Here is a 23,668-nt window from a genome sequence, read left to right as displayed (position 1 = left end):
GAATTTTCGACAACAAATGTTAGCTGTGCATGCTCTCAAATTGACCGACAACATATGTGTTCCATCGGATTATCTGATCATGTGTACACAAATCCGTCAGACTAAAATCCAAAGTACAAACACGCATGCTCCGAACCAATGCTAAAAATCAGACAACAATAGCAGAAATTGCCCAAAGGATGGCGCTAAAGAGCTGAAAGACCATGTGGTTTCGTGAATGTTGGCTGAAAATGTTCTGCCGTGTGTATGCAGAACAAGTTCATGGACAACGCCCTTCGAGCAAAAATCCACAGATTTGTCCGATGGAAGTCCGATTGTGTGTATGAGGCTTTAGAGCCTGCAAAAGACTTGAGACTGGGGCAGAGGTTCACCTTCCAGCAAGACAACGACCCTAAACATACAGCCAGAGCTACAATGGAATGGTTTAGATCAAAGCATATTCATGTGTTAGAATGGCCCAGTCACAGTCCAGACCTAAATCCAATTGAGAATCTGTGACAAGACTTGAAAATTGCTGTTCGCAGACGCTCTCCATCCAATCTGACAGAAGAGATATTTTGTAAAGAAAAATGGGCAAAAATGTCCCTCACTAGATGTGCAAAGCTGGTAGAGACATCCCCAAAAAGACTTGCAGCTGTAATTGCATAGAAAGGAGGTTCTACAAAGTATTGACTCCGGGGGGCGCAATACAAATGCCCCCCCCCACACTTTTCACATATTTATTTGTAAAAAAAATTGAAAATCATTTATCATTTTCCTTCCACTTCACAATTATGTGCCACTTTGTGTTGGTCTATCACATAAAATCCCAATAAAATAAATTTACGTTTTTGGCTGTAACATGACAAAATGTGGAAAATTTCAAGGGGTATGAATACTTTTTCAAGGCACTGTAAGTAATTTTTCTCATTTACTGAAGTTCACTGATAGGGGGAACTTACAGGCGGTACTGTTGGGCACTGATGGGTGGCAATGATGGGTATTAATGGGTGGTACTGATGGGCACTGAAAGGCAGCACTGATTGGTGTCACTGATGGGCACAGACTGGTGTCACTTGCTGGGCACTGCTAGGGCTGTAATCAGTGCCCTAACTATCTGTGCAGTCTCCCCTGCGAGGAGATGCCGCTGATCGGCTCTCCTCACATGCTGTCATTTACATGTGATTGGCTGTTATTGGACACAGCAAGTCACATGAGTAAAGAGCCGCGTAATCTGCTCTTTACCAAGATCAGGGTCATGCTGTCATTGCTGTGTCATATTTGTCTTGCTTCATAAGATCAATTTATGTTATAAAAGCCGGTGGGCATGGATGTTGGGCTGATTCGGTGGTACAATGGGCCACTCGACTGGACTTGCCCCCCAGGCTTAAGGCTGCCAGCCCTCCCCTGCTGGTAGCTTTAGGTGAACACTGTGCAGAGCTCGCAAAAAACGAACTTGTAGCTTATTTAGCTGCCTGCGGTAGTAATAGGATCAGGAAAACACCTCCAACCTTCTACAGGTAGCTTTAGCTGAACACTGTGCAGAGCTCGCACTACACTAACTTGTAGTTTTAGCTGAACACTGTGAGGAGGACGCACTACACTAACTTGTAGCTTTAGCTGAACACTGTGAGGAGGATGCACTACACCAACTTGTAGCTTTAGCTGAACACTGTGAGGAGGGCGCACTAAACTAACTTGTAGCTTTAGCTGAACACTGTTAGGAGGACGCACTACACTAACTTGTAGCTTTAGCTGAACACTGTGAGGAGGACGCACTACACTAACTTGTAGCTTTAGCTGAACACTGTGAGGAGGACGCACTACACCAACTTGTAGCTTTAGCTGAACACCGTGCAGAGGTCTCACTACACTAACTTGTAGTTTTAGCTGAACACTGTGAGGAGGACGCAGTACACTAACTTGTAGCTTTAGCTGAACACTGTGCAGAGGTCACACTAAACAATAGGGATGAGCTTCGTGTTCGAGTCGAACCCATGTTCGACTCGAACATCGGCTGTTCGCCCGTTCGCCGAATTGCGAACGATATGGGCCGTTCGCGCTAAATTCGTGTGGCGCGTCACGGCCCATAATTCACTGCGGCATCGCAGTGCATTGCTGGCTGATGATTGGCCAAGCATGCACTATGACCCGCATGCTTGGCCAATCACAGCGCCGTCAGTAGAGAGAGCTGTAATTGGCCAAAGCCAGGGTGGCTTTGGCCAATTATGGCTCAGGGGATTTAGTACACACCCCACACTATATAAGGCCGCCTGCACGGCGGCCCTGTGTAGTGTGTGTTCCGGTGTGCTGAGAGATAGAGAGAGAGAGAGACAGTGTCATTTGATTTGAGTTAGATAGATTAGGCAGGACAGTCAGTCAGTTAGCTGCACTTACAGTGTATTGTGTATATATATGCATCCCAGGTGTTGCATATATATATATACACTGTATTCAGTTTAGCTAGATCCGTTCCTGTTATCTTCTATCTAGACTATTTACATTTAATGCAGTGCGTCCTGCTCACAGTGTTCAGCTAGATCCGTTCCTGCTATTTACATTTAGTGCAGTGCGTCCTGCTCACAGTGTTCAGCTAGATCCGTTCCTGTTATCTTCTAGACTATTTACATTTAGTGCAGTGCGTCCTGCTCAGTGTTCAGCTAGATCCGTTCCTGCAATTTACATTTAGTGCAGTGCGTCCTGCTCACAGTGTTCAGCTAGATCCGTTCCTGCTATTTACATTTAGTGCAGTGCGTCCTGCTCACAGTGTTCAGCTAGATCCGTTCCTGCTATTTACATTTAGTGCAGTGCGTCCTGCTCACAGTGTTCAGCTAGATCCGTTCCTGTTATTTACATTTAGTGCAGTGCGTCCTGCTCACAGTGTTCAGCTAGATCCGTTCCTGCTATTTACATTTAGTGCAGTGCGTCCTGCTCACAGTGTTCAGCTAGATCCGTTCCTGCTATTTACATTAGTGCAGTGCGTCCTGCTCACAGTGTTCAGCTAGATCCGTTCCTGCTATTTACATTTAGTGCAGTGCGTCCTGCTCACAGTGTTCAGCTAGAGCCGTTCCTGCTATTTACATTTAGTGCAGTGCGTCCTGCTCACAGTGTTCAGCTAGATCCGTTCCTGTTATCTTCTAGACTATTTACATTTAGTGCAGTGCGTCCTGCTCACAGTGTTCAGCTAGATCCGTTCCTGCTATTTACATTTAGTGCAGTGCGTCCTGCTCACAGTGTTCAGCTAGATCCGTTCCTGTTATCTTCTAGACTATTTACATTTAGTGCAGTGCGTCCTGCTCACAGTGTTCAGCTAGATCCGTTCCTGTTATCTTCTAGACTATTTACATTTAGTGCAGTGCGTCCTGCTCACAGTGTTCAGCTAGATCCGTTCCTGTTATCTTCTAGACTATTTACATTTAGTGCAGTGCGTCCTGCTCACAGTGTTCAGCTAGATCCGTTCCTGTTATCTTCCTACTGACAGGCAGGCTTGTCTGGTTACAGTATATAAAGCTACCTGAAGAAAATTACAGGTGTTCTATTTGATCCTATTAGTACCACGGTCAGGCAGCTAGACTATTTACATTTAGTACAGTGCGTCCTGCTCACAGTGTTCAGCTAGATCCGTTCCTGTTATCTTCCTACTGACAGGCAGGCTTGTCTGGTTACAGTATATAAAGCTACCTGAAGAAAATTACAGGTGTTCTATTTGATCCTATTAGTACCACGGTCAGGCAGCTAGACTATTTACATTTAGTACAGTGCGTCCTGCTCACAGTGTACAGCTAGATCCGTTCCTGTTATCTTCCTACTGACAGGCAGGCTTGTCTGGTTACAGTATATAAAGCTACCTGAAGAAAATTACAGGTGTTCTATTTGATCCTATTAGTACCACGGTCAGGCAGCTAGACTATTTACATTTAGTACAGTGCGTCCTGCTCACAGTTTTCAGCTAGATCCGTTCCTGTTATCTTCCTACTGACAGGCAGGCTTGTCTGGTTACAGTATATAAAGCTACCTGAAGAAAATTACAGGTGTTCTATCCCAGCTTAGTGCAGCTACAGGCCATTAGTATGTCTGGAAGGCCAAGAAGGAGAGGCAGACAGTCACAAGCCAATAAGAGAGGGCAAGCAAGCTCTGTGTCTAGTGCTGGTCGTGGAGACGGTGCATCCTCATCAGCACGTGGCCATGGGACACGCTTGGCCTTTTTTTCGGCAGCTGGCCGTGTTGAGCCGCAACATGCGGAAGACTTGGTCGAGTGGATGACCAAGCCGTCCTCATCCTCCTCATCCTCTCTCACCCATGCCCAGGGTGCTTTGTCTGGCAAAGCAGCGGCCTCTTCCCTCAGCTCAATGTCATCAGTGACTCCTTCCCTAGCTCCACCATGTCCTCATGAGGATTCCCTCGAACTGTTTGACCACAGTGTTGGGTACATGCTCCAGGAGGATGCCCAGCGTTTGGAAGGCTCTGATGACGATACTGAGCTCGATGAAGGCAGTAACATGAGCACGGACAGAGGGGGTGCCCAAGAAGGACAGCAATCTGGCAGTCATGCTCCCCCTGCTGCAGCATACTGCCAGGTTTGCTCCAGTGATGAGGAGGGAGGGGATGATGAGGTCACTGACTCAACGTGGGTGCCTGATAGGAGAGAGGAGGAGGAGGAGGAGGAGGCGGCGGCACATCACCAACGAGGCAGGATGCCCTCCAGGGGCCAGCCTAAGGGCAGCACATTGACTGCATCACACCCCAAAGCTCCACATGTGCAGGGCGCTGCAGTCTCTGCGCGTTATTCAAAAAGTTCTTTGGTGTGGGCCTTTTTTGAGACGAGTGCATCAGATCGCACCGCTGCTATTTGCAACATATGTCTCAAGCGTATCTCGCGTGGCCAAAACATCTCCCGCTTGGGTACCACATGCTTGACCAGACATATGTTGACCTGCCATGCAGTTCGTTGGCAAGCGTATCTAAAAGACCCACACCAAAGAACAAAGAGGATCTCTCCTTGCTCCTCATCAGCTGAGATTTCCAACCCCACTAGACCTTCAGTCCTCTCTGAGACCTGCAGTGAGAGGAATGAAGGTGTAGAATTAGGTGTGTCACAGCCAAGTACTTGTGGGCAATCTGCTTTTGGTACACCGACGTCAGATTGTACCAGGCAAATTTCCCTGCCCCAGCTGCTGCACCGCCGAAAGAAGTTTGCTCCCAGCCATCCACATGCCCAGCGGTTGAATGCTAGCTTGGCAAAATTGCTAGCACTTCAACTGCTGCCTTTTCAGTTGGTAGACTCTGCCCCCTTCCGTGAGTTTGTGGAATGTGCGGTTCCTCAGTGGCAGGTACCCAAACGTCACTTTTTCTCACGGAAGGCGATTCCGGCTCTCTACCGGCATGTGGAACCTCCTCTCTGCCCTCCGACAGGGACAAATGACCCATGTGCCCTGTTTGGCTCACGTCCTTAACTTGGTGGTGCAGCGGTTCTTGGGCAGGTACCCGGGCTTACAGGATGTCCTGAGGCAGGCCAGGAAAGTCTGTGTGCATTTCCGCCGGTCATATAATGCCAGTGCTCGGCTGACGGACCTCCAAAAGGAGTTTAACCTGCCCAAGAACCGCCTAATCTGTGACATGCCCACCAGGTGGAACTCAACGTTGGCCATGCTGCAGCGGCTGCACACGCAGCAGAGGGCCATCAATGAGTACCTGTGCGACTATGGCACCAGGACAGGGTCAGGGGAGCTTGGTTTTTTTTCCCCACGCCAGTGGGCCATGATCAGGGATGCATGCACTGTCCTGTCACCATTCGAGGAGGCCACGAGGATGGTGAGCAGTGACAGTGCATGCATCAGTGACACTGTCCCCCTTGTCCACCTGTTGGAGCACACGCTGCGTGGAATAATGGACAGGGCACTTGAGGCAGAACAGAGGCAGGAAGAGGAGGACTTCCTTAGCTCTCAAGGCCCCCTTTATCCAGACAGTGTTCCTGCGTGCCCGCCGATCACACAGGAAGAGGACGAGGAGGAAGAGGAGGAGGAGGAGGAGGAAGATTGTGTCAGTATGGAGGTGGAGCCTGGCACTCAGCATCAGCAACAGTCTTTAAGGGATCAGTCCCAAGAAACACATGGACTTGTACGTGGCTGGGAGGAGGTGGCTGCGGACCATGTCGTTCTTAGTGACCCAGAGGACTCCGGACCGAATGCCTCAGCAAACCTACGCTGCATGGCCTCCCTGATCCTGCAAAGCCTGCGTAAGGATCCTCGTATTCGTGGTATCAAGGAGAAGGACCAATACTGGCTGGCAACCCTCCTTGATCCACGTTACAAGGGTAAGGTTGCGGACCTTATCTTGCCATCGCAGAGGGAGCAGAGGATGAAACATCTTCGGGAGGCCTTGCAGAAAGGTCTGTGCAACGCGTTCCCAGAGACTGGGAGGTTACAAACTCCTGTTTCTGGACAACGTGTTGCTGAGGCTTCGGTCAGTCAAAGAAGGAGCGGTGGAGAAGGTGGCCGTCTGACCGATGCGTTCAGACAATTTTTTGGTCCGCAGCCCCAAGGTATGATCGGTTCCAGCAACCATCGCCAGCGTCTGTTTTACATGGTGCAGGAATACCTAGGGGCAAGATCAGACTTGGACACCTTTCCCACCGAAAATCCTCTGGGTTACTGGGTCTTGAGGATGGATCACTGGCCAGAGCTTGCACAGTATGCAATTGAGCTACTGGCCTGTCCTGCATCCAGCGTTCTTTCGGAATGCACATTCAGTGCTGCTGGAGGCGTGGTAACCGATCACAGGGTGCGTCTGTCCACCGACTCGGTCGATCGGCTGACCTTCATAAAAATGAATGAGTCTTGGATCACCACCAGCTACCAAGCACCTGATGCTGATGTAACCGAATCATTTTTTTTGAAATCTCAGATCCCTTCAAAGACTGCCTATGCTGATGCTGAGTGACTATCCCTGAGTAATTATCCTCTTCCTCCTCAATCATCACGCTGATAGCTTGTAAGAACATTTTTGGTTCTGGGCGCCACCACCAGTGCCTAAGGCACAATTTTTCAGCCCCTGTTTAACAGGGGCGTGTAATTACAATTTTTGATGTAATACTTTGCAGCAGGGCTCGTTCCTGCATTCCAACTAGAGTGTCTGTGAGGGGTTGCAGTGTTGTGGCACCAGCACCAGTGCCTAAGGCCCAATTTTTCTGCCCCTGTCTAACAGGGGCGTGTAATTACAATTTTTGAAGCAATACTTTGCAGCAGGGCTCGTTCCTGCGTTCCAACTAGAGTGTCTGTGAGGGGTTGCAGTGTTGTGGCACCAGCACCAGTGCCTAAGGCCTAATTTTTCAGCTCCTGTTCAACAGGGCCATGTAATTACAATTCTTGATCTAATATTTCACAGCAGGGCCCTGTGAGGGCTTACAGTGTTGTGGCCACAGCAACACCTAAGGCCCAAATTTCTGCTGAGTATATAGGGCAGGACCCTACTTTCAAACATCTAACTTACAAACGACTCCTACTTGCAAACGGAAGGAGACAACAGGAAGTGAGATGAAATCTACCCCTAGGAAGGGAAATTCTCTCCTGTAAGAGTTAATATGGGAAAACAATTTCTCCTTTCCACTGATGCTTTCCAATCCTTGTTCCACAAAAAAACCCAAATTTTCAAAAAACATTTTTCATTGGGACAAAAAAGTGAGGTGAAATCTTCTGAAGAGGAGGAAAGACAGCAAAACAAATGTCACAGGGGTGATAACCCTTCCCTATGTTTTCCAAAAAGCTTAGAAAAGATTTTTTGGCTGGAGCTAAACACGTTAAAAATGTTCAAAATTACAAACAGATTCTACTTAACAACAAACCTACAGTCCCTGTCTTGTTTGCACCGCCTGTATACTGCTGTTCAGAGTATATAGGGCCTGGTGGCCCCACACCTTTCCTTATTTTAATTTGGGTGCGGGGTTCCCCTTAATATCCATACAAGACCCAAAGGGCCTGGTAATGGACTGGGGGGTACCCATGCCGTTTGTCTCACTGATTTTCATCCATATTGCCATGACCCGACATGACATTAAACCCGCAAGCAGTTTTAGATGAGATTTTTTCCTTTAAAAATGACATTTGGTGCAGGGACTGTTCTAAACATGGGAAACACGCGTCACTTTACAGGCAAACTATAGACACCCCCCAGGTACGATATTTAAAGGAATATTTCACTTTTTTTTTTTTTTACTTTAAGCATCATTAAAATCACTGCTCCCGAAAAAACGGCCGTTTTTAAAAGTTTTTTTTGCATTGATACATGTCCCCTGGGGTAGGACCCGGGTCCCCAAACCCTTTTTAGGACAATACCATGCAAATTAGCCTTTAAAATGAGCACTTTTGATTTCGAACGTTCGAGTCCCATAGACGTCATTGGGGTTCTAACGTTCGTGCGAACTTTCGGTCCGTTCGCGGGTTCTGGTGCGAACCGAACCGGGGGGTGTTCGGCTCATCCCTACTAAACAAACTTGTAGCTTTAACTGAACACTGTGAGGAGGACGCACTACACTAACTTTAAATAGTCTAGCTGCCTGACTGTGGTACTAATAGGATCAAAAGAACACCAGCAATTTTCTTTAGGTAGCTGTAAATACTGTAACAAGACAAGCCTGCCTGTCAGCAGGAAGATAACAGGAATGGATCTAGCTAAACTGAATACAGTGTATATATATATATATATATACACATAACACCTGGGATGCATATATATATACACAATACACTGTAAGTGCAGCTAACTCACTGACTGTCCTGCCTAATCTATCTAACTTAAATCAAATGACACTGTCTCTCTGTCTAACTCTTTCAACGCCGGAACACACACTACACAGGGCCGCCGTGCAGGCGGCCTTATATAGTGTGGGGCGTACTAAATCCCCTGAGCCATAATTGGCCAAAGCCTCCTTGGCTTTGGCCAATTACGGCTCTCTGTTCAGACGGCGCTGTGATTGGCCAAGCATGTGGGTCATAGTGCATGCTTGGCCAATCATCAGCCAGCAATGCACTGCAATGCCGCAGTGAACTATGGGCCGTGACGCGCCACACGAATTTGGCGCGAACGGCCCATATCGTTCGCAATTCGGCAAACGGGTGAACAGACGATGTTCGAGTCGAACATGGGTTCGACTCGAACACGAAGCTCATCCCTATTCCTGATATGTGCCTTCTTTACCATGTACTGTACTTGTATGAAAAAGTATTCTGTTCTCTTTGTATTGCTTCCTTTGTCTGAAATCCCTGGTGTTCCTACCAGTCCATCTGCTTCCCTATTAAAAACTGTTCACACTAGGCATTAAAGCACAGGGTGGCCAGTTCTCTAGCTGTACTGAGAACTCTGTCTGCTCTCCTCCAATGATTATACTTATCCTGACATGCCCCGCACAGCCATTCACTGGGAAGACCAGCTGTGAATTATTAGTATTACTTGTTTATTAGTATTTTTAATGTTTTTCTTTTTATATCTATACACAAATGTCTTGTCTTTAATTTATACAGTGGAACCTCGGATTACGAGCATAATCCGCTTCAGGAGTATGCTTGTAATCCAAAGTACTCGCATATCAAAGCGAGTTTTCCCACTGAAGTCAACGGAAACGAAAATAATTTGTTCCGCGTTGACTTCAATGGGATGCAATACCGCATGCAGCCAGAGGCGGGGGGGCGCCGGAGAGCCTCGGAAACAGACGAAAAAGCCCGAGGACACCTCAGCTGACCTCGGCAAACTTTGAAAAAACTTCCTACCCGAAGCTCTTCCTACTCGAGATTTGCCGAGGTCAGCCGTGCTGTCCTCGGGCCTTTCCGTGCATTTCCGAATGACGGCTGCAAACGGCGACTTTCGGCTCTGCTAGGCTCCGACGCCCACCCATCCCGGGCTAAAAGCGGTACTGCACACCGCTTTGGCCTGAATCATGCTCGTTTTGCGAGACAACACTCGCAAACCGAGTTACGATTTTTAAAAATACAGTGCTTGTATTGCGAAACGCTCGTTAACCGAGGTGCCACTGTATTTGAAACTGAATAGGTTGTTTACAAGGTGAGGGTTTACATATACGTTGAGATTTTTTTTTTTAACTGGCCAGAGTTGGGCTTTCAATGTGGCTATGAATAAACTTCCAAGATATTTTTGGTATTCAAAAAATAACACAGGTGTTCCGTTACCTCAAGAAAACCAGTTTCCATGCAAAGTCTGGGGAGATGATGAAGTTTAATGCCAAGGGGGACCTTCCTGCTTCCTCTGACATCTTGAATATGCAGATCCTCAATGACAGCTTCAACCTGGTGAAAGTAGGGATGATTGACCCCGAAGCCAAACTGGGTGAGAAGATTAGTGTGAACTTCAGTGCTATACTATGGAATGATGACTTTTTACAGGTAATTGATTCTGACATTGTACCGCTGTTTCTGTCATTTTGTTAGATTATGGTGGTTTTGAGTGAGGCCTTGGCGTTTGCAAGAGCTGTTGAAACTTTCATGGCTAAAGGGGTCTGAGCCTGCATCTGCATTGTGAGTAAATGGGCACCCAGCTACAGTGGCAATCTAGGGAAGTCTCTTTTCTGTTCAAGCTTGACTATGCCCTTGTACACAGAACAAGCTCCATAAAGTCATGGATTGACCAGTTTGGTGTGAAGGAACTTTTACTGAAGATCCCAAAACAAAAACAGCATAGTCAACACTCATGTGTTTTAACAGTTCGTGGCATAATCCTAGAGATGATGGTTGAGCAGTGGCTTTACATTAGTAGTGGGCAAGCTGTCCATGAGGTTTCTATTGACCAAAGGTAACCATAAACAGGTGACCGGTTCCTGACCCTTCTGGCTAGATCGGGTATCATTCCCGTATTTTTTGGGCAGTGCACGATAGCCCCAAATGAGGAATCTCAGGAAACAAAACAATCTAGTAGAAACCTTTGCTCGACTACTGTTGTTTTCCTTGCCACTAATACACTTCTATTCTCTGTTGCCCTCACTCATGTGACTAAGCTGCTTCTGTTTTGGGGAGACACTGGCTTAAAGGTGTTATAACAAGGTTATAGGTGTTCTAACGAATGGAAGAAGAATGTATATCTTATGAAAGGCTAGCTCCATTTTTCTGTTTCCTTCATGTTCTGTCATGATGATTTTTTCTCCTTGGCAGTTGCCGATCTCTGTCTGCAGTAACAGCTGTCAGCCTGGGTACAGGAAAGCTTCTCTGCAAGGAAGACCCATCTGCTGCTATGACTGCATCCCCTGCTCTGAAGGAGAGATGACCAATCACACAGGTATCCGATAGTAAAGCTGCTGATCCTTTGAAATTGGTGTTGGCGGATTAATTGGTTTTAGTATCTCATCTGAACATTGTTTCAGACCTGTCCATCTGGGAGAAAGTTCTGGGAAGGACTGAAATGAATATGGGGTTTGTTTACAAAGCGTAATATAGTAGTTGCTAGATAATAATCAATACGGGGTGATTTGCTTCCCTAGGTAAAGAAAAGCAGTGCCACATCCAAAAATACACATATATATAGAAAAAGGAGGTTCCCCTAAGTGGACTTTAACGGCACTTGCTAAAGAATATTAAAAAGTAAATATGTGTAACAAAGTATGAAGAATAAAAGGATTGTTTATTTGAAAATGACATAGATTAAAAACAATGTATACCATAAATTCAACGGAACATATTACACAATCAATAAGTTTAGTATTGTTACCAAACGGTAAAGTTTTATACGAGGGCTCTTTTTCACACCCAACGCGTTTCGGAATAAACAGTGTTTTTGTCCTTCTTCAGGGGTGTAGCAGAAACGAGAGATTCCTCCCCATCTCCCCTGGATGCGTACAGGCCAGAGCGATATACTGAGGCAAAAAAGGAGGGAACCCCTGTTTAGAGCAAGTGTAGAATATGCCAGCCACGCATCCCAGCATCCAGCGTGTACAATCGCTCTGGCCTGTACGCATCCAGGGGAGACGGGGATGAATCTCTCTTTTCTACTACCACCCTGAAGAAGGACAAAAACACTGTTTATTCCGAAACGCGTTGGGTGTGAAAAAGAGCCCTCGTATAAAACTTTACCGTTTGGTAACAATACTAAACTTATTGATTGTGTAATATGTTCCGTTGAATTTATGGTATACATTGTTTTTAATCTATGTCATTTTCAAATAAACAATCCTTTTATTCTTCATACTTTGTTACACATATTTACTATTTAATATTCTTTAGCAAGTGCCGTTAAAGTCCACTTAGGGGAACCTCCTTTTTTTATATATATTGCTAGATAATAATAGGGCAACACAGTGGCTAAGTGGTTAGCACTTCCGCATAGCAGCGCTGGGGTCGCTGGCTCGAATCCCAACCACGACGCTACCTGCCTGGAGTTGGCATGTTCTCCTTGTGCCTACATGGGTTTCTTCCCATACAAGACATGCTGATAGATTAATTGGCTCCTGTCTAAATTGGCCCTAGTATGTGTATGTATGAATGTGAGTTAGGGACCTTAGATTGAAAGCTTCTTGAGGGCAGGGACTGATATGAATGTACAATATATATATATATATATATATATATATATATATATATATATATATATATATGTAAAGTGCTGCATACATTGACGGTGCTATATAAATATCCTGTAATAATAATAGTATGTTACATAGTTAATCTGGTTGAAAAAGGACACAGGTCCAGCCAGTTCAACTCTCCAAAAATATGCATACACAGATAAAAAACCTCCATAACCTGTCATATACTCACAGTTAATCCAGAGGAAGACAAAAAAAAATCAATAAAGCATGGTCCAATTTGCCCCAGCGGCAGAAAAAAAAGAAAAAAATCCTTCCTGATTCTCCCAGAGGTAATCGGCTATTCCTCGGATCAACTTTACCCATGAACATTACTATAGAAAATACAGGCCAGCAACTCGACAGCTTCTCCATAGAAAATATTTATTTAAGCATTACAGCAATAACATCATCCAAAAACGCTAACACGTTTCAGCCTTAGGCCTTCATCAAAAGCATTTGCTGCGGTCACTGGAGACTTAGGATGCAGTGGTGTCCCTAGAGGCACAGGATGCGCTCAGCTCACCGGACACACAGGGTCCACAGAGATCACTGGAGATTCAGGATGCAAAGGGAGCATGGGAGTGCACAGGGGACACAGTGTCTGTAGCACATGAGCATTGGAGACACAGGAGAGTATAGAGGAGCAAGGAATGCTAATGACACTGAGGGTGGGCAAGGGTGCAGCAAGGCTGAAGACATTGGGATGATAGGATTGTTGAGGATGCTTGGATCCATAGGGGTTTGGCAGATAACAGTAAAATGTTGCTCGAATGTCAATCAATGTACTTTTCAGCCCTGGAGGGAAGTGGCCAGGATCTGATTAGTTGGGACACCAGCGAGATCCAGAATCCAGTGGATGTGCACTGGAGCATGGACCTGGTGTTGGAGAAGGAGAGTGTGACTGTATCTATACCATGACCAAGAAAAACACCCTTTTCTATTCATGAATGTGTACCTTTTGGATTACCGTATTTATCGGCGTATAACACGCACCCCAAGTTTAGGAGGGAATTTTAAGGAAAAAAAAACTTTTAGGAGGGAAGTTGAAGGGAAAAAAACTTACATTTAAATGCCCATCATTGCAGCCTTCTCAGTGCAGCCTTGCCCCAGTGCAGCCATGTCAGTGCAGCCTTGTCAGTGCAGCCTTGTCAGTGCAGCCTTGTCAGTGCAGCCATGTCAGTGCAGCCTTCCCCAGTGTCCATTGCAGCCTTATCCCAGTGCAGCCTTGCCCCAGTGCAGCCTTGCAGCTCGCAGTTTGAAAATGGTGCCGCTCCCCTGCGATCCTGTGATCCCCTGCGATCCTGAGCTTCAAAATCGCCGACCGCGATTTGAAAATGGCGCCACCGGCGCCGAAATACACAGAGCTTTGGCTCTTCTCGGCGGCTCTTGTTCACTTTCGGCTCCACTCCTAGTCCTGCCCGGGATGGGCGTGACTGTGAGCGGAGCTATCCGAACCTAGCCGAGTACACTCGGCTAGGTTCGGGCGGCGCTCGAGTGAAGCCGAAAGTGGCCGAGAAGAGCCGAGGACCGGATCTGTGTATTTCGGCGCCGGCGGCGCCATTTTCAAATCGCGGTCGGCGATTTTGAAGATCTGTCAGCTCAGGATCGCAGGGGATTGGCGTATAACATGCACCTGCGATTTTCCCCTGATTTTAAGGGGGAAAAAGTGCGTGTTATACGCCGATAAATACGGTAACTGGAACACAGTTCTCAATAGCTGACCTCACAAATACTATTTTTGCTGATTGGGCACAAATTCCCACAGATACACTCCAAAATCTTGTACAAAACCTTCCCAGATACCTAAATATACAGTAATTTTGTAACTATTATACTACTAAAACAGGTGTCATATAGCATTAACACACACTGATAAGGTAAGATTATTATTTCTAGTACAGGGGGTCCCCGGGTTACGAACAAGATAGGGATTGTAGGTTTGTTCTTAAGTCGAATTTGTTTGTAAGTCGGAACAGTACCTTTTTTAAGTGCAAATCCAGTCTCAGAGACAGGAAGTGAGATTAAATCCATCTAATGAGGATACAGACAACAGTAAAAACTTCAGTGGCTCTATAAATAAATAAATACAACGTAGACAGGTGTTTGGTTTAACATATTATTTATGTTTACCTGTGCATGTAGATGCAGATGCATACATATAAATTCTTAAACATTTTCAAACACTGTACAGTACTGTACAGAACAGTACAACCTTAAACAATTATGGTAGAGGATGATGGGCTTGTTGAAGAGGATGGGACTGTTATTATAGAATCTGATTCAGCTGTTGGACTCTTGAAGTAGGCATCAAGGGATGTTTGCACAGCGCTTTTCTTTTTCTCATCAAAAATAGCCCTGTAGCATCTCAGGCCGTCAGTAACTGTACAATAAACTCTGGTAAACCTCTCTGTATCAGGATCTTGCTCCTCTAACTTTGCCATTCCTGCTTCAACAAGATGAAAAGCATCAGCTAACCGTTTTGTAGAAAACTTTTTCAATGTTGGAGTTTCTAGGTCCTGGTTTTCTTCACTAAATGCTGTCATCTTCTGCTCTAGTTCCATAAGCTCTTCATTGCTTAGTTCTTGCCCATGGGAGTCCAGTAACTCGATGATATCATTTCACTGATGTCCAACTGCAGTTGATTACCAATGGTAACCACAGCTTGCCTGGTTGCGGAGATTTCTTCATCTGTAAACCCCAGAAATTCTTCTGTGAATTGGGGGCACAAATTTTTCCAAACACCTCTCATATTTGTTTCTTTCACTTCAGCCCAAGCATCAGCAATATTTTTGATGGCATCATAAATGTGATAATTCTTCTAGAACTCTCTTAAGGTCATCTGATCCTTTTGGGTAGCCCTGATAGCTTGTGAAAATTTCCTCCGTAAATAATAGGCCTTAAAGGAGGCTATGACTCCTTGATCCATAGATTGAAGTAGTGATGTGGTGTTGGGGGGTAGAAATACCACCTTTACATTGGGGTGCAAGTCAGCTAAAGTGTTTGGATGTCCAGGGGCATTGTCAAGGAGAAGAATAATTTTGAAGGGAATGTTTTCCCTCAAACAATAACGTTCAACAGCAGGGACAAAATGGTTCAAAAACCAATCTTCAAACATTGTAGCTGTAACTCAAGCCTTTGTATTTGCCCTCCAAATAACAGGAAGAGATGCCTTAGTGACATTACGTAGTGCCCTGGGATTTAAGAAGTGATGCACTAACAAAGGCTTGAGCTTTAAATCCCCAGATGCATTACCCCCAAGTAATACAGTCAGCCTGTCCTTTGATGCCTTATGTCCTGGTGCACGTTTCCTCTTTTGAAATGTAGGTCCTAGCTGGCATTTTTTTCCAAAACAAGCCAGTTTCATCTACATTAAAAATTTGTTCTGGCATATAACCTTCGTTGGCAATAATAGCTTTCAATATCTTGGGAAAATTATTTGCAGCACTTACATCGGCACTTGCTGCTTCACCTATTGCTATGCAAATTAGCTCTTTCTTTAAAGCGATTGAACCAACCCCTACTTGCACCATATTCTTCATTGCAATCATCTTCTCTTGGATGGGCAGCTTTTAAATCGTTGAAAAGGCTTTGAGCCTTTTCTTGAACAAAAGTAAGACTGATAGGCATATTACGCTGATTTTGGTCTTCTATCCAAATTGTCAGCAGCCTTTTGATCTCGACAATTAAACCACTGCGTTGCTTGGTAATAATCGTAGCATGCATTGGGGTATGGCCTTTGACATGCTCCATTATTCTACCTTTATCTTTTAAAATCGTTGCGATCGTTGACCGATTGTAGCCCAATGCTCTGCCAATAGATGATGGAGTTTCACCTTTTTCTGATCTTTTTATTATTTCTACTTTATTTTCCATGGTGATGGATCTTCTTTTCTTTGCTGTATCACCAGCACTTGCATCAGATTTGTTTTTCGGCATGTTGAAGACAAAAAATGTGGAATGAAGTGCACTCTAGAAAAGAAGAACAAGAAGGAAAAAAAGTGTAGCAGCCAGCCAATTTATTACCAATTTATTCTAGTTAGACTGGAACTGTATAAAAACACTCACTGTGGCGGCAAGATAGATACAGTATGCCCGCTTGTTGTGCGTCCTCAGAGCCGTCCAGCACTGTGGGATCCAGTACACTACAAAAAAACAGGGCTAAAAGAGAACAGAAGAATACAGTAGTGGTTACATTCAGGACAAAGCAAAGATGGTATAAAAAACACGCGCGATTGGGTGGGGGCTCCGCATGGGTAGATGGCATGGGCTCGTGCTGGGACACAGGGATACATTCTGTCCCTGTGTTCCAGCGTGGGGTCATGTCATCTGCCTATTGTGGAGCTCTCATTCAATTGTGTGTGTGGTACAAGCAGGGCCGGATTTTCTCTCCCTGCGCCCCAAGGCCAGGTTCCGCAATGCACCCCCTCCCTGCCAACCGAACCACCCCCCCAAAAATGGCAACTGGATGGCAGGGGTGAGCACGGTTAGTTCAAATATGTTTTGTTTCTTTTTTTTTTTTACTTTTTTATCACTTTTTTTAATTTTTATTTATTAGCTTGTCGTTTACTGTACTTTTTTTAATTTTTTGTATAATTTTCTTATTTTTAATTATTCTTTACTTTTTTTAATTACTTTGTTATTTTATTAATTTAATTATTACTGTATTTCTTATTTTTTTATTTTTTTTATATCAATTTTTTTTCAATTAACGTTATTGCTATCACACAGGAGAAAACAATTCCCTGTGTGATAGCAATTGGAGGTGACAGGTTCCCTTTATTGACCCTGTCACCTCCAAAACAGGAGTCCTAGAACTGTGCTAGATTTCCTGTCATAGCTGAGAAGGGAGGAGCACAGCTCTCCCCTCTCATTCTTTACATGGCGGCAGGGACAGGAGGAAGCAGAGAGGCACAGTACACTGTATACAGTACAGTACTTAAGAATATTACAGTAGTGTACTGCTGGGGCCGCTCACCTGATGGCACAGCAGGGAGATGGATAGATGGTGTGTCCAGGCAGGCCAGCCGTGGTGCACCTCCGCGGGGCAGCGCTCACAGGAAAGACCGGGGATTCTGGAGGCTTCACTAGGCCGGACAAGGCTGCGGCTACAACGGGCAGTTTTAGCGGCCTGGCAGGCCACCGGCAGGACACCGGACCGCACCAGGCCTGTGGACAGGCAGGCAGGATAACGAGGGGGGCCCCTTAACTTCACAACCAGGCCAGGGACAGAGGAAGGGCTCACTCCAGCAAGGAGAGGGATGGCGTCGGCCGGCAGTGACGTTACTCGGGCCCCGTTCGTAAGTAGGGGTTGTTCGCAACTCGGATGTTTGTAAGTCAGGGACCCCCTGTATCTTTATAAAATACTGCAACCAAAGACATGATTTATTCTGATTACTAATATAACATTTCCATATTTTATTTAGATGCGGATGAGTGTACGATATGTCCTTCTGATCAGTGGTCCAATGAGGAGAGGGACAGGTGTGTCCAAAAAGTTTTGGAGTTCCTCTCATACGATGAGCCATTGGGAATCATGCTGATGACAACAGTTGTCATGTTGTCAACACTCACACTCTGCATCCTAATTATCTTCATTCAATATCAGGAAACACCTATTATCAAAGCCACCAATAGAGAGCTGAGCTACATCCTGCTGGTGTCTCTCATTTTATGCTTCCTCTGCAGCCTGGTCTTCATTGGTCAACCTTCCACTTTCAGTTGTCTCCTGAGACAAACCTTCTTCAGTGTGGTCTTCTCCATTTGTATCTCTTCAGTCTTGGCCAAGACTATAATGGTGATCCTTGCCTTTAAAGCCACCAGACTGAACAGCCCTTTGAGGAAATGGCTGGGTCCTACCATCCCTCGTAGTGTTGTAGGGATCTGTTCAGTTTTGCAGATCAGCATTTGTTCATTTTGGCTATCCAACTCCCCACCATTTCCCATGCTGAACACCAAAAGCCATAAGATAACATTTGAGTGTAATGAAGGCCAGAGGGTATTTTTCTACATGACTCTGGGTTTCATGGGATTTCTGGCTATGGCAAGTTTTCTAGTGGCCTTCCTAGCAAGGAACCTTCCAGGAAGCTTCAACGAGGCCAAATTGATCACCTTCAGCATGTTGGTCTTCTGCTCTGTCTGGATCTCCTTCATCCCAGCCTATCTGAGCACCAGTGGCAAATACACAGTGGCTGTTCAGATATTTGCTATCTTGGCCTCCAGCGCAGGATTGCTAAGCTGTATATTTCTGCCCAAATGTTATAATATTCTGGTGAGACCAGACAGGAACAATCGTGATTTACTATCAGGCAGTAAAAAAAGGAGAAATGTGTTTTAATAAAACTTTTCCTGAGCCTATAGAAATAATGTTAAAAAGTAAGCCTTTTGTATTTCATTTTAGATCTTCATCAATTTGCAGAGAACACTGGGTACAAGTAAATGTTGGATAGTCAACAAAAAGCATTGTCTTCTTATTTTATTTTAACTTCACTTGTACAACCACAAGATAATAGGACTATTGATATAATATATGTTTTTTTTTACGTTTTATGGTTTAGCCAATCAGATAAACACAGATTTACATAGGTACTTACTGTATCTTCTCTGAAGTACAAATGTATTACATAACCGATAATAGATAACATTGCAAATCTTTTGGTCAATGTATCACCTTTTTCAAGACCCAAGCCACTCTTTGATATACTTGCTGAAAATAAAATCTAAGAACAAATATAATAAGTGTGTAAGGATTTTATTTAAATTTCAATTCCCATTAGCACATCACTCAGATGTGTAGACTTTGCCTCTCTTGCATGTGCTAGCACACAGAGATGCATTTCACAGGGAGGCCTATTAGTTTGTCATAAGTACAATAAACAGAGACGCTGTGGTTTGTGAACTGGAGTGTTACAGGTAGAGCAGAATTTACTCACAATGATTAATGCTTCATGGATTTGACTATGCTTGTAGTTTCTGGCAACAAAGTTCCAGGAGATAGTTTCAAAGACAAGGGAGCCATTGTGCATTTTTTATTCATTAATACACAAGTTATAGGTAGCACCAAAAGTTTGTGAAGCTCTTAACAATATAAAGTGAGACAATACAGTTTTGTTACAGTTCAATACAAGAGGGTTAGGAGGGCTCTGCTCAATCTAAAATGGAGGGGTGGGTGGTACAAAAGGTAATAACTGTGTGCAGATGAGTTGATAAAAAAAAAAAAAAAAAGTTAAGTTGCTAGGTTGAGGCAGGATAGGGTTCCTGAAGAGATGAGGTTTTAGAGATTGGTGGACAGAGTTGGATATAGTTGGACAGATTGGGGTAGAGTATTCTAGGGGATTGGAGAGGGTCTGGGGAAGTCCTGAAGGAGACAAGCATGGAGGGAGGTGACTCCAGAGCTAGCGAGCAAGAGGTCTTGGGAGGTGCGGAGAGGACAATTTGGGCTATATATTTTGAGATCATAGTTACATGGTAGGCGAGGTTGAAAAAAGACACAAGTCCATCAAGTCCAACCTATGTGTGTGATTTTATGTCAGTATTACATTGTATATCCCTGTATGTTGTGGTCGTTCAGGTGCTTATTTATTTGAAATTATCGATGATCCCTGCTGAAACTACTGCCTGTGGAAGAGAATTCCACATCCTAACCGCTCTTACAGTAAAGAACCCTCTGCGCAGTTTAACCACTTGCCGACCAGCCACCGCAGTTGTAGTGCGGCAGAATGGCACGGCTGGGCATAGATTTGAGTGGTGATATTAACAGTTAATGAAAATCACTGATGTATACGTAGATTGTTTAAATGGTAGTGCAGTCAACACCAGATATACACTTATTTTACGCTTTTGGTTTTGTTCTATTTTCATACCTTCCCCTATCTGGAGTTTAAAAGGAAAAATAGATATATTAAAACCATATTTAGTACTTTACTTCCAGTGGTTCGCCAGGGCCTCCACATCCTCTCAAATTCTTTAAGATTTCCTCTTTTTGTGTAAACTATTCTCTCTTTACTTATAGTTTCATTAATAAAAGGAAAAATAGATATATTAAAACCATATTTAGTACTTCACTTCCAGTGGTTCGCCAATCTGACCATGTCCTTTCTCCTCTAAGCGGGGATCCCATTTTTCCAGCCAGGGCCTCCACATCCTCTCAAATTCTCTAAGATTTCCTCTTTTTGTGTAAACTATTCTCTCTTTACTTATAGTTTCATTAATAACAGTAATCCAGTCCCTTACTACCAGGGGTGTCCTTGACTGACATCTTATCGCAATGATTTTATTAGCTTGAAATAAGAATCTCAGTATTGCTACTGTGGTACTTTTCCTCTCCCCAGGTTCCTTCCTGTATCCGAGTATACAAAGCCCGGCTTCCATCTTCAGAGTTGTCCCATAGATCTGACCCATGGTACTAAGAATAACTTTGGACATCTCCATACCATATGGATGAGATTTCCACTCACTGGCAATCTATGGCATTTATCATCTGATCTTCTACCATACTTAAGCAGCCTCTTGGGAGTATAGTAAGCTCTATATATCAGCATCAAAGGAGATACTTTCTGCGAGGGTGAGACTGACAACTCTATTATAGTATAATATATCCATGTTTGTAAAATATGATGTACTAAATATCCGGGTATGCATTTCTTGATATCTTTCTCTATAGAACAAACTCCCTGAAGATGACTGTTTAGGTCGAAACGCGTCAGTTGTGTTCATTCGGACACCACTTTTGTAGTGCAACCTTTTGGGGTGTTCATGTGGACACCATCTCTGTAATGTAATAACTCCTTGACTAATCTATTTGTGGAATCCAACAGATGTAATGAAACAAGTTTTTTTTATATACCTGTAGCCAGAACTCTATCTCCACTTTTTGAATTTGATTCTGTCCAATAAAGATTTTATTAAAAACTAAAATACTTATATTAAAACATTCAGCTGCTAAAAAACCCCTTGTGGAAACCAGTCCATTTGTGTATATTTCCGGGGTGTGCAGCCCTTTAGACTCTTTGATATGGGTTTTTCTATTCATCATTAATTTAAGGGCTTTAGGGGCAAGCGGCCCCCCTCCTCTCAGCTCACTGATCCATCCCCACAGGGTAAAAAAGACAATCTCCTCAGGGCTCCACACTATTTAAAAGCAACCTGGGCACACCTCCCCAGGGAAGCTCTGAACAGACCAAACCATACAGTTAACTGCTCCTGTGAGTACAGCAGAAGCCACAAACTAGATTTGCCATCAGCCTAACTAGCAGGGTGCTACACATGATTGGTCCATTTATGGTTGGACCTTCTGGAAAAGAAATTCTCTTTCAACTGCCACAAAGTTTTTTTGTTTTTGTTTTCCAAGATGCCCATCTTGCCAATCCTTTTTAACTATGGAACTCAATGAAAACTGTTTGAAATATTCATTTTGTAGATACTTTCAGAGAGCTGGGATAGCAACACCTGCTAAAAACTTGCCCTCCAGGTATCCAGTTTATTGTCACCAAACCGGTTGCAGTATAGTAGTTGGCATTATTGTCAATTATTTAGTACATGTTGCAGCGTGAGATCACCCTGCATGATATTGTACTGATTATAGGAACCAGGAAGGGTTTACGAGTGCAGCACCTGGCAAAGCCAGGGAACATATTGTCTTGTCCTATATTACTCTGCAACCATTGTTATTTTATGTAGCAATGCAAGATTTTAGTTATGCTTTCTACTGCAGGGCATCTTAAGGTCACTGTGTCACCCTTTCCACCTACGCCCTACAACTACAAAATGGGACTAAAATAGTCATTTGGTAATTTTTGTAAACAGACCTGTTTTAAGTAAGTCTTTCTGGCCTTCCTCTCAGTCTTGCACAGTTGTACAGGCTCCTCTCCTGTACTGTGATTTCACTGCACATCGTGATCTCCTCACAATGTGCATTCGAAACTGCAGCAAGTCAAGTAGAACCCGACTGTCTGATATGTAGGTGGTGTGCAGCGTGGTGCGGTGCAATAACAAACTGTCAGAAACAATGAATCAGACAGAAGTACAGTTAAATCACACTTGTTTAATAATAATAAAAAGGTAAACAGAGTAAACGTAGTCAAAATATAGCCAGAGTTCAGGAACCGGAACGGATAGTCAGACAAGCCAAAACGGCAGGGAGCCAGAGATGAGCGTAGTAGAACAGCAAGCAGAATCTGGAGCCAGAAGGAATGTCAGCCAAGCAAGTCTTTAACAGGAACACAGAAGAGCGTCTCTTTAGATGTGACCAAGGCGAAGGCAGAGATCATCTGGGCTGGATGGCTTAAGTAGGCAGGACTGACGAGCACGATATCAACAGGTCACTGTGGAGAGAAAGGAGCTGGCAATTAGCCAACAGCTGAGCGGCCAGCTTTGAGAAGGAAGGGCTGAGCCCAGCCCTGACACACACACACTCACAGTCCATGTGCAATGAAAGAACTTCTATTGAGACAGGTCACAATTAGGGATGAGCCGAACAGCCCGCGGTTCGGTTCGCACCAGAACCTGCGAACGGACCGAAAATTTGCACGAACGTTGGAACCCCATTGACGTTTATGGGACTTGAACATTCAAAATCAAAAGTGCTCATTTTAAAGGCTAATTTGCATGGTATTGTCCTAAAAAGGGTTTGGGGACCCGGGTCCTGCCCCAGGGGACATGTATCAATGCAAAAAAAAACTTTTAAAAACGGCTGTTTTTTCGGGAGCAGTGATTTTAATGATGCTTAAAGTTTAAAAAAAAAGTGAAATATTCCTTTAAATATAGTACCTGGGGGGTGTCTATAGTATGCCTGTAAAGTGGCACGTGTTTCCCGTGCTTAGAACAGTCCCTGCACAAAATGTAATTTTTAAAGGAAAAAAGTCATTTAAAACTGCTTGCGGCTTTAATGTAATGTCGGGTCCTGGCAATATGGATGAAAATCAGTGAGACAAACGGCATGGGTACCCCCCAGTCCATTACCAGGCCCTTTGGGTCTTGTATGGATATTAAAGGGAACCCCGCACCTAAATTAAAAAAAGGAAAGGCGTGGGGCCACCAGGCCCTATATACTCTGAACAGCAGTATACAGGCGGTGCAAACAAGACAGGGACTGTAGGTTTGTTGTTAAGTAGAATCTGTTTGTAATTTTGA

The 23,668-nt window shown here is 44.4% G+C and overlaps 1 protein-coding gene across 1 annotated transcript in view; it reads left to right on the top strand.

Annotated features, from left to right (window-relative positions):
* The window catches only part of LOC141141094 (extracellular calcium-sensing receptor-like), a 40,736-nt gene extending 21,861 nt beyond the window's left edge, over positions 1–18,875 (top strand). The window contains exons 4-6 of the mRNA XM_073628803.1: positions 10,146–10,370; positions 11,133–11,256; positions 17,965–18,875. Of these exons, the coding sequence (XP_073484904.1) occupies positions 10,146–10,370; positions 11,133–11,256; positions 17,965–18,875 (1,260 nt within the window). The remainder of the gene's footprint in view (positions 1–10,145; positions 10,371–11,132; positions 11,257–17,964) is intronic.
* Positions 18,876–23,668: the final 4,793 nt, after the last annotated feature.

Source organism: Aquarana catesbeiana, linkage group LG04 (assembly GCF_042186555.1).
Source record: "Aquarana catesbeiana isolate 2022-GZ linkage group LG04, ASM4218655v1, whole genome shotgun sequence".
Lineage (NCBI taxonomy): Eukaryota > Metazoa > Chordata > Amphibia > Anura > Ranidae > Aquarana > Aquarana catesbeiana.
This window is presented reverse-complemented; position numbering and strand designations above follow the sequence as displayed.